Source organism: Rhinopithecus roxellana, chromosome 19 (assembly GCF_007565055.1).
Source record: "Rhinopithecus roxellana isolate Shanxi Qingling chromosome 19, ASM756505v1, whole genome shotgun sequence".
NCBI classification, from domain to species: Eukaryota; Metazoa; Chordata; class Mammalia; order Primates; family Cercopithecidae; genus Rhinopithecus; species Rhinopithecus roxellana.
The window spans coordinates 7,040,240-7,051,843 of NC_044567.1; the positions used below are offsets into that span (position 1 = coordinate 7,040,240).

Consider the following 11,604-nt stretch of genomic DNA (forward strand, 5'->3'; position numbering starts at 1 on the left):
CTAAGATAAATTATTGTAGTATAGAAGAGGTAGAAGAAGGGCCAGAAAGATCAGTGGAACAAAATAGAACTTTATGATACGATGGCATTTTTAATCCATGGAGAAAGGTAGATTATTAAGTAGTGTTGGGAGAACCCATTTAGAAAATAAAGACAAACCTCTACCTCACACCATAAACAAAAATACAGAGTTAGATTAAATATTTACATGTAGTAATTAAAACCTAATATGCAAGGATACAATATAAAGAACACTTTAATATAGCTTTTAATTATGGAAAGAGTGAGTTATAAACGCAGAAGTCACAGGAAAATTTTGATAAATTAGACTGTGAAAATTTATATCTGTATACAGCAAAAAGATAGTAAAGAACTAAAAGGAGCTGGGCACGGTGGCTCACGCTTGTAATCCCAGCACTTTGGAGACTGAGGCAGGCAGATTGCTTGAGCCCAGGAGTTCCACACCAGCCTGGGCAACATGGTAAGACCTTATCTCTACAAATAAAAACAAAAATTAGCTGGGTGTGGTGGTGCGCACCTATAGTCCCAGCTACTTGGGAGGCTGAGGCAGGAGAATCGCTTGAGCTCAGGAGGTTGAGGCTGCAGTGAGCCATGATCATGCCACTGTACTCCAGCCTGGGTGACAGAGTGAGAACTTGCCTCAAAAAAAAGTAAAAAAGAAACTAAATGGGCAAATGATATACTGCTTTTTAAAAATGTTTACAGCATATATGACAAAAAATTGATATGTATTTTTTAATATATAAAGGATATCAATAGGCAGCATACATAGGGTGAAATACAAATGTTCATCTTGCTCATAAAGAAATATAAATCATAGCAACAAGATTTTTCTTGCCTATCAGATTGGGAAATATTTTTAAAAATAATGCTGGCCAGGCACTGTGGCTCACAACTGTAATGTCAGCACTTTGGGAGGCCAAGGCGGGTGGATCATTTGAGGTCAGTTCAAGACTAGCCTGGGCAACATGGTGAAACCCCATCTCTATTAAAAATACAAAAATTAGCTGGGCGTGGTGGTGCATGCCTGTAATCCTGGCTACTCAGCAGGCTGAGGCAGAAGAATCGCTTGAACCTAGGAGATAAATGTAGTGAGCCAAGATCACTCCACTGCACACCAGCCTGGGCGACAGAGTGAGACTCTGTCTCAACAACAACAAAAAAAGAATAATGCTGTCTGATGCTGATGAGGTGGAGGGAAATGCTATTGACTTGGATGATGAATTGGTAGATCCTTTTAGGAGATGAAGTTTTCAATGTCTATTAAAATTTAAAGTGCCCATTTCCTTAGATCCAGCACATGAGAATATATTGTAAGGAGCTAATAGGAAGAGTATACAAAGATAAATATATGGGGATATTTTTGAGAATTATTTATAATGGCAGAAAACTGGAAACAATCTAAATGTCTTTCAGTAGGAGATTGGTTCAATACATTATGGTACATTTCCTTCAATGACTATGCAGTCCTCAGAAGAGATTAGGCTGATCATTATCAATTGACCTGAAAAGATGATGATATTAAGTGAAAAAAACAGGTCGCTGGCTGGGCATGGTGGCTTGTGCCTGTAATCCTAATACTTTGGGAGGCCAAGGTAGGAGGATCGCTTGAGCCTAGGAGTTTGAGGCTATCCTGGGTAACAAAGTGAGACCCATCTCTACAAAAAAAAAATCAAGAAATGATCTGAAAGTGGTGGCACGTGGTCCCAGCTACACTGGAGGCTGAGGCAGGAGAATCACTTGAGCCCAGGAGGTGGAGTCTCCAGTGAGTCATGTTTGTGTTATTGCACTCCAGCCTGAGCAACACAGTGAGACCCTGTCTTAAAAAGAAAAGAAAGAGGCTGGATGCGGTGGCTCACGCCTGTAATCCCAACACTTTGGGAGGCTGAGGTGAGTGGATCACCTGAGGTCATGAGTTCGAGACCAGCCTGGCCAACGTGGTGAAACCCTGGCTCTACTAAAAATGCTGGGCTGGCGAGCGCCTGTAATTCCAGCTACTCGGGAGGCTAAGGTAGGAGAATTGCTTGAACCCAGGAGGTGGAGGTTGCAGTGAGCCAAGATCGCGCCACTGCCCTCCAGCCTGGGCGACAGAGCAAAACTCTATCTAAAAAAAAAAAAAAAAAGAAGGAAGGAAGGAAGGGAGGGAAGGAGGGAGGTTGCTGAAGAGTGTATGTGGCATGATCCCATTTATGTAGATCATGTTATTCCATATTTAAAACTATGGAAAGAGATTCACCAGAGATTACAGAGACAGTAATTTCTAGAGATTAAAATGACTGGGAACCAGCTGGATGTAGTGGCTCATGCCTGTAATCCCAGCACTTTGGGAGGTCAAGGTGGGTGGACCACTTGAGGTCAGGAGTTCAAGACCAGCCTGGCCAACATGGTGAAACCTGTCTCTAGTAAAAATACAAAAATTAGCCAGTTGTGGTGGTGGGCACCTATAATCCCAGTTTCTCAGGAGGCTGAGGCAGGAGACTTGCTTGAGCCTAGGAGGCAGAGGTTGCAGTGAGCCGAGATTGTGCCACTGCCTGGGCAACAGAATGGAACTCTGTCTCAAAAAATATATATATATTATATATTTATAATATATATCAGATATATATTATATATTTATAATATAAAAAGATATACTATATATTTAGTATTTATGTATTTATAATATATTAAATATATTTATAATATATCTTATATATAGTATATTTATAATATATATTAGATATATATTATATATATAACTGGGAACCTTTAGTTTTCTTTATATCATCTGTATTTTTTTAAAAATCATCAAAATAATTTTAAAAGAAGTGAAAATCATGTATAGTCAGAACAAACACGGCTGGGTGCAGTGACTCACACCTGTAATCCTAGCACTTTGAGAGGCCAAGGCAGGTGGATCACCTGAGGTCAGGAGTTTGAGACCAGCCTGGCCAACGTGGTGAAACCCCATCTCTACTGAAAATACAAAAATTAAATGGGCATGGTGGTGCATGCCTGTAATTCCAGCTACTTGGGAGGCTGCAGCAGGAGAATTGCTTGAACCTGGGAGGCGGTGGTTGCAGTGAGTCGAGGTTGCGCCACTGCACTCCAGCCTGGGCAACAGAGCAAAACTCCGTCTCAAAAACAAACAAACAAAAAACAACTCATATACACACACATCCATATTTATCTCCATTGTAGGGGAAGAAGAAGAATGGGACTATCGGCCAGGCACGGTGGCTCACGCCTGTAATCCCAGCACTTTGGGAGGCCGAGGTGGCGGATCGCCTGAGGTCGGGTGTTCGAGACCAGCCTGACCAACATGGTGAAACCCCGTCTCTACTAAAAGTACAAAATTAGCCGGGCGTGGTGGTGCACACATGTAATCCCAGCTATTCTGGAGGCTGAGGCAGGAGAATCACTTGAACCCAGGAGGCGGAGCTCGTGGTGAGCCGAGATTGCGCCTGGGCAACAGAGCGAGACTCTATCAAAAAAAAAAAAAAAAAAAAAGGGACTATATGCTATGAATTCTTTGTGGGGTTTTTTTGGTGAATATTTATGGAGTGCTTGCTGTGTAGCAGGTGTTGCTCTCAGCAGTTTTCATATATCAAACACACTTAATTCTCCCCAGCAACCTATGAGATAGGTATTATTCCCATTTTACAGATGAACAACAGAGAAGTTAAGTAACTTGCAAAGGTCATACAGCTCGTGAATAGCAAAGCTGGGCTAGAACTCAGGTAGTCTGGCTCCAGAACCCCTGCATTTAGCCGTTCTGCTGTTCGATGAGGTAGGCATTATGATCCTCATCAGACAGCAGAAAGCATGAGATTCAGAGGGGTGCAATTACTTGTCCAAGGTCACACAGCTCGTCAGGGAAGGAGCTGGTACCCAGGCCTAGAGGTGTGGGTCACACACTCAGACTCTAGGCCAACTCCCAGATCTGAGGCTGCTCCTCTGGAGTCAAGTCTGTGCCTGCGAGAAGCAGGAACGACCACTGGACCTACCGTCAGTGGGGCAGGCAGAGGCTTTTTTCAGTCCCAGGCTGCCCCCTACTGGCAGCAGGACAAACAGCAGGTGCCTGGGCCCAGCTGGAATAGGAAGTAGGAGGATGGACCTAAGCGGGCCTAAAGAGGGCTGAGTCCTCCTCTCCCCGCTGCAGTTCTCCGTGGACATTGACTCGGAGCTGGTGGAGGAGCTGCCGGCTGAGATCGAGCTGTGGCTGGTGCTGGTGGCCGTGGGTGCGGGGCTGCTGCTTCTGGGGCTGATCATTCTCCTGCTGTGGAAGGTTAGTAGCCCAGCTCCCCACTCCTGCTCCGGGACCTTCACCAGCACACTCACCAGCCCTTCCTCCAACCCACGTCTCACCATCTCGGTCCTCCCTTCCATCTCACCCCCGCCCTTCCTCCCTGTCCTCTCCACCTTCTCCCACCAGCTTACAGGCTCAGCCCCGGCCTGGGTTAGTGGGGGAAGCTGCAAGCTGGAAAGGGGGACCCAGGAGCTCTGGCTTCTGACCATACCACCAAGCTGGGACTGAGCCCCAGCCCCCAGGCTCCCCAGCCCTAAGCCCAGTCCATGAGTGCTGCTGGTGAGGACAGCCCAGCGCCCCCCTGATGGCCCATCCCCACCTCCTCCCCTCCGCAGTGCGGCTTCTTCAAGCGAGCCCGCACTCGCGCCCTGTATGAAGCTAAGAGGCAGAAGGCGGAGATGAAGAGCCAGCCGTCAGAGACAGAGAGGCTGACCGACGACTACTGAGGGGGCAGCCCCCCATCCCCGGCCCACCTGGGTAACACGGCCTCCGGGCCCCCTTCCCCGAGCCCCACAGCTGGCCGGGCCTCTGACTCTGTCCTATCCGCTCCTCTTCCCTTATGGGCCTGCTCTGACCTCATTCTGTCCCCACCACCACCTCGAAGATCAGGCCACTCTGACTCTCCCTCCAGCCCCCTGGTCTGGCTTTCATCAGCCTCCCCCTGAGCCCCTTGGTGACTTGGGACCCCTTCAGGGAGCCATAAAACCCTCTCTGTGATGACCTTGCTTTCTGGGGATTGGAACAAGGTCAAGGGCAAGGCCAGGCCCCATCTCTAAACCATAGGCATGTCCAGAATAATTCTACACTCCCATTTCCACCCCTAGGGAAGGAGGGGAGCAGTAGAGACCCTCCTCCTGGTAACTAGCCTGTTTCCTCCTGAGCAACCCTTCCAGGATAACAAATGGACCCACTCCCAACATTGTGGTTAGGGTAGACTGCCAGTCTTCCTGGCCATTCCATCCACTGTCTCTGCGGCTGCCTTCCGTCTCCATCTGCCTCTTCCTCTCCTCTCTGCCTTCCTCAACTCCTCCTTCCTCTGGTGCCTGGGGTGCAGAAACTTGTTCTCCGTGTCTCAGTGCAAGGAGATGGGATGTGTTTCGGTCAAGAGTTCTGGCTTTGAGGAGTTCTGGGTGGGAGAGGGAGAGGCCTGGCACTCCTTCCTGGCGGCTCAAACTCTGGATCCTAATATTCTTTCTGTTCTCCCTCCAACTCCAGTGTGACTTCTTTAAGAGGACCCGCTATTACCAGATCATGCCCAAGTACCACGCGGTGCGGATCCGGGAGGAGGAGCGCTACCCACCTCCAGGGAGCACCCTACCCACCAAGAAGCACTGGGTGACCAGCTGGCAGACTCGGGACCGATACTACTGACATCCTCTCTGATCCCACCCCCTCCTCCCCCAGTGTCCCCTTTTTTCCTATTTATCATAAGTTATGCCTCTGACAGTCCACAGGGGCCATCGCCTTTGGCTGGCAGCAGCAGGCTTAGGCACATACACCTCATCAAGTGCACGCACATACTGTCTGGCCCTGGGGATCTCCCCGCAGGAGGGCCAGCGCTGTGGACCTTACAAGGCCGAGCACACTGCGGTCCTGTGCCCTAGACACACGTGGGGCCCACTGCTTGTGGACTGTGCTGGCGCATCACGGATGGTGCATGGGCTCGCCGTGTCTCAGCTTCTGCCTGCGCCAAAACAAGCCAAAGAGCTTCCGGCCAGAGCCGGGAGGAAAAGGCCTGTGCAATGTGGTGACACTTCCCCCTTTCACACTGGATCCATCTTGAGCCACAGTCACTGGATTGACTTTGCTGTCAAAACTACTGACAGGGAGCAGCCCCCTGGGCCCGGGCTGGTGGGCCCCCACTGCCACCCATGCCAGAGAGCCGGGGGTCCTGCCTAAGGTTGTCCATGGGGGCACTTGCAGGACCTGGCATGCTCTACCCAACAGCAAAGGAACTAGAAAGAAGGTCCCAGAACGGCTTTCGTTCCTGCATCTCTGTGAAGCCTCTCTCCTTGGCCACAGACTGAACTCGCAGGGAGTGCAGTCGGAACGAACAAAGACAGGCAAATGGCGAGGTAGCCTGGGCTCGCTGTGCTGGGACTGCCCTGGGGGCATGGCAGGATCCGCCACAGAGAGGAGGGGACCAATTCTGGGCCAGACAGATGTTGGGAGGATACAGAGGAGATGCCACTTCTGACTCACCACTACCAGCCAGCCTCAGAAGGCCCCGAAGAGACCCTACAAGACCACGGAGGGAGCGACGCTTGAATGTAGAACAGGCAGCTGGCCATGCATTGGGGGCCTAGAGGTGAAGTTCTTAGCTATCCTTGGCTTTCAGAGCCAACCTGGCTCTGTCCCCTCCCCCATGGGCTGTGTCCTAAGGCCCATTTGAGAAGCTAAGGCTAGTTCCAGAAAACCTTTCCTAACCCCTGCCTGTTGGCAGGCCCACGCCCCAGCCCCTTCCATGGTACTGTAGCAGGGGAGTGCTCTCCCCCTCCTCGTGCCTTCTTTGTACATAGGCTTCTCACGGCGACCAATAAACAGCTCCCAGTTTGTATGCAGCTGCATCTGCTTCCACCCACTCCCCAGCCTTTACCAACCCCGGGTCAATGGATGATGATATCATCCAGCTCACACCTAGGTAGATGAAGCCAGGTCTGGGGACTTGCGGGTTTGAGGGTAAAGATTGATGGAGGTGACCGGGTGCAGTGGCTCACGCCTGTAATCCCAGCACTTTGGGAGGCCAAGGCATGTGGATCACCCGAGGCCAGGAGTTCGAGACCAGCCTGGCCAACATGGCAAAACCCTGTCTCTACTAAAAATACAAAAGTTAGTTGGGTGCAGTGGCAGATGCCTATAATCCCAGCTACTTGGGAGGCTGAAGTAGGAGAATCACTTGAACCCAGGAGGCAGAGGTTGCAGTGAGCCAAGATCGTGCCACTGCACTCCAGCTTAGACGACAGAGCAAGACTCCATCTCAAAGAGAAAAAAAAAAAAAGATTGATGGAGGTGATGCTGGCCCCTGCTCTCAGAAATCCTCCCATCTAAGAGTCAGTCATCTAAGAGTCAGGGGTGAGCCCTGGGGGACCTGGATGAAACCCAGAATGCCTTTTTGGAGGACAGTGCGCTGACCCTGGGGAGGAACAGGCAGGCAGAGGTGGCAGCATGCAGGGTCAGGAAGAGGCAAAAGCTACTCAGCTATAGGAAGAGGCAGTCCTGGCAGGCTGTGGAGGGAGGCTGGGTGAAAGGGTGGAGGGAGGCGAGCCCTCAGTCGGACTGAATTCAGATAAGAGACTGCTTTTCTGCCTTGATTTCCTTACAACCACCACCAGGCGCCAAGAAGAGATCAGAAGGTAAAGCACTGATCCAAGGCTGCAGAGACTGAACTGTCACAACGTCCAGCCTCCAGGAGCTGAGAGCTCTGGTCTTTTGGAAGCTCCTTGGGCGTGTCTGAGCGCCTGGCTTACACGGCCACAGCATGTGGATCAAGCCTTCGCTTTGCTTCCTGCCATGTCCTGGGTTCCCAAAGCAGCTTCCTCCTCTGCCCTCGGTTTGTCCCCTCCACACAGGCCTGGGGAATGGAGTAAGGCCGTTCCCCCTGTGACCTCTGTGAGCTGGAGTGGCCTAGGTCCTTCTGTTCATTTTCCTCAAGGCTGTGAACTTTGGTAAGACTTCACTGGAGGCTGGAAATTGCTACCCAGAGAAGCCCAGAGGTAGAAGCCAGGTCAGATATGCTCAGAGCTCACAGACCCAGGCTGTTCTGGGAGGCCCACCTGACACCTGGGTGCCTCCCAGCCTCCTCGTGGTGGCCGCTGTCTGCCCCACCTCCCTCCACCAGTGCTCAGCTCACAACAGGGTTCTGGACCCAATGGGTGCCCCTTTCCCCCTCTTCATTTTCTGTGCCTGGATTTGCCCCTTCCCAGGGTGACTGACAATGGAATGTCCACTTTCCCCAGGAAAACTGTAGCCCCTACTCGGAGCTGCCAGGCTCTCAGAACCCAGTGAGTGGAGACCACACTTTATTTTCTAGAATCTGGGATCCACTTCTTTGGGCATAACGCGTGTGGGTTGTCAAAACTCGGCCCAATCTTGTGCTTACAGCCACTTACTGCTTAAGACAGGGGTGTTTACACATCCCTCTGGCCAGTTTCACAGACCCCCCAGTCTCCTGTCAGCCACTGCTTGAGGAAGACCACACACATACACACACACACACATACACTCTTGAGGATAAGTCATTTTCAGAACTAGCGTAAGCTACATATTATGAAAGAAACATAACTGGCAGAGATGTAGCAATGCCCACTGTAAAAGAACCCTCTGCAATGCCAAGTTTCTTGAGCTCCTTGGAGAGTCCCCCCACCAACCCATGTTACACATAATAGTGGGAGATTTGGGAATCAGGGGACAGGGTGCGGTTTACCTCGGCATCACCTAACTAAACTTGACTACGATGTACCACATCACACCACTGTTGTTAGCACCCTGCAGCAGGCTCTGCAGAAGGAATTCTTATCCAACCACAGAGCCCACATTGTGGAAGTCCAGCCTAAGGTGAGGGTCATGGGAAATCTCTTTCCCTCTCCTACACCTAGCCTGAGAGGCCATGGTCTTTTCCTTGTTACTTTAATTTTGACAATAACAGCAATAGCTACCATTTATTGCTAGGCACAGAAATAGGCCTCTTTTTTTTGAGACAGGGTCTCACTCTGTCACCCAGATTGGAGTGCCATGGCACGATCATGGCTCTGGTTCACTGCAGCCTTGACCTCCTGGGCTCAAGCAATCTTCCTACTTCAGCCTCCCAAGTAGCTGGTACTATAGGTACCTGCCACCACACTCAGTTAATTTTATATTTTTTGTAGAGACAAGATCTTGCTATGCTGCCCAGGCGGGTCTCAAACTCCTGAACTCAAGCAATCCTCATACCTCAGCCTCCCAAAGTGAGGGCCAGGTTTTTTGTACATAATATTCTATATATTCTTCTGTGCACTTGAAAACTGCACTCACCAGCATCATCAATCACGTCCTAATTGCTAGCCCACTGGATGTTTGGTGGTTCTCTGGAATATCTCTGCGGTATGCTCCCCTGCTCACCCTGTCTTCTTTTTCACCCTGTCCTCCCTACTGTGTGCTGAGCACTGCCTGATGCTGGAGATAGAGCAGTGAACAAGACAGATACAACCCCTGCCCTGCCCTCATGGAGCTTAAAGTCTAGCGGGAAAACAGATCAGTCAGCAAACAATTTTCACTCAATTGATAAGAGCTACCATCAGCTCCTTTTAACCCCTCCTTCCTGGATTTGTCCAGGTAGCTTTTGGCCAATCCCTTTCCTCAAAAAGGTACCTGTTTCACGTGTCCTGATCTTTCCTTGTCCTCCCTTAAGGGGCCTTGTGGGTTCCCAGTCTGGATGACAGTGACCCAGACTACAAATATTTGCTAAGATCAGGAGATCTAAGGAACCCTTGAAGGGAGCCTATGACCCAGCTTGGTAAGATCAGGGAAGGCTTTCCAGGATGACTAAGCAGCTGAGACCTGAAGAATGGACAGGTGAAGCTGGGAAGAATGAATGATCCAGACAGAAGAGATGCATTTGCAGTGGCTTAGAGATTAGAGGCTGGTTCAAGGCAGCAGACAGGTATGGCTGGGAGCTGCATGGGGGAATGGAGAGAGAGGAGTCTGGAGAATTAAGCAAAAGCCAATTGTGTGACAACTGGAAGGCTCCGGTAAGAAGAAGAGAGCCATTGATGGCCAGGCACAGTGCCTCATACCTGTAATCCCTGCACTTTGGAAGGTTGAGGCGGGCAGATCACTTGAGTTCAGGAGTTCAAGACCAGCCTGGCCAACATGGTAAAACCCTGTCTCTACTAATATTACAAAAATTAGCCGGGTGTGGTAGTACACGCCTGTTATCCCAGCTACTTGGAAGGCTGAGACAGGAGAATCACTTGAACCTGGGAGGAAGAGTTTGCAGTGAGCCAAGGTTGTGCCACTGCACTCCAGCTTGAACGACAGAGTGAGACTCCATCTGAAAAAAAAAAAAAAATAGCCCATTGAAAGGCTGTGAGCAAGGAAGTAATGAGGTCAGAGTTGCAGTTGAGAATGATCCAAGCCTCGGCTTTCTTATCTATGAAATGAGGCTAAGAATAATAAAATAGAGAATTAAATGAGATAATGCCTGCAGACAGTGCCTGGCATATAGCTTATTATTCTTCCAGCTAAGAGGCCCTTCCATTTGCGAGGTTTGTGAGGTCTGTATTACAATCATATTCAGTTATAGCTAATTATTTACTTATGTAGCTATCTCTGAAACATAGAAATGAAATCACTGAGGAAAAAGGCCATTTCTTGATCCTATCTGTGTTCTCTGTTCCCAGCATAAAGTCTAACACATTTTAGGCTAATGTCACCGAGCAAAGCAAGCATCAGAGTGGCGGGTCGGGCCCTAAGCCCACGATCGGCCACAAGAGGGCGCATCACGTTTTCTCCAAGAGAAGCGGGGCTGCTGATGAACTACGGGGTCCTGGCCCCCCAGAGACACTTCACCTCCTGGGATCTTGCTCTAAGGAAGCCCGGTGCGAAGGAGGTGGCTTTCTCAGGTGGTCGCGCTAGATGTCCAAGGCTTTATGTTCGGTCAGATGAGCTATATAATAAAATGAAAGTGTTAACTGGCATGGACGATAACTGCTGCCTCCACCGCCACTAGTCGTGACGGTTTTTACTCTGGATGTTTTTCAATTGGAAAAGCAAACTCCGCCTTTTCCTGAGCCGCTTGGATCTTTGTGGAAGTGGGTGGGCTGCACATATACGGGACGGATTCGTATAGGCTTGCACCCTGGTTCCGAATTTTGCAAATATTCGCAGTCTGGGTCACTGTCATCCGGACTGGGAATCCCCAAGACCCGTTAAGGGAGGGCAGGTAAAGATGATGACAGGTGAAATAGGTACCTTTGAGTTGGAGGAAAGGGATTGGTTGAAAGCTACCTAGACAATTCTGGAAAGGAAGGGTTAAAAGGAGCCGGCGGGTGAAGGAGATGCGAGGAGATAGCGAGGGAAAGGCAGGCGTGGAAGAGGAAACGAAAGGGCTGGCGGGGCTCTGGGAAGGAAGGGGTTAACCCCGGCTTCGCCCCCGGGAGGAAAGGGACGCGTGAACACAGGGGAGGTGAGATCTCGGCGCAGCCTCCCCAAAACAACAGGCCGCTCAGGCAAAGCGTGGGTTAAGGGGGCGGGCCTGGAGGGAAGCCACGTGCCGGGGCGGAAAGCTATTGGTTCTCCCGGAGTTGTTTGTGAGTGGCC

General features: G+C 50.2%; 1 protein-coding gene across 1 annotated transcript in view; it reads left to right on the top strand.

Moving 5' to 3' along the window:
- ITGA3 (integrin subunit alpha 3) overlaps positions 1-6,869 on the top strand; it is a 33,757-nt gene extending 26,888 nt beyond the window's left edge. The window contains exons 24-26 of the mRNA XM_030923745.1: positions 4,162-4,287; positions 4,644-4,785; positions 5,524-6,869. Coding sequence (XP_030779605.1) covers positions 4,162-4,287; positions 4,644-4,754 — 237 coding nt within the window. The 3' untranslated portion in view covers positions 4,755-4,785; positions 5,524-6,869. The remainder of the gene's footprint in view (positions 1-4,161; positions 4,288-4,643; positions 4,786-5,523) is intronic.
- The last annotated feature ends 4,735 nt before the right edge of the window (positions 6,870-11,604 follow it).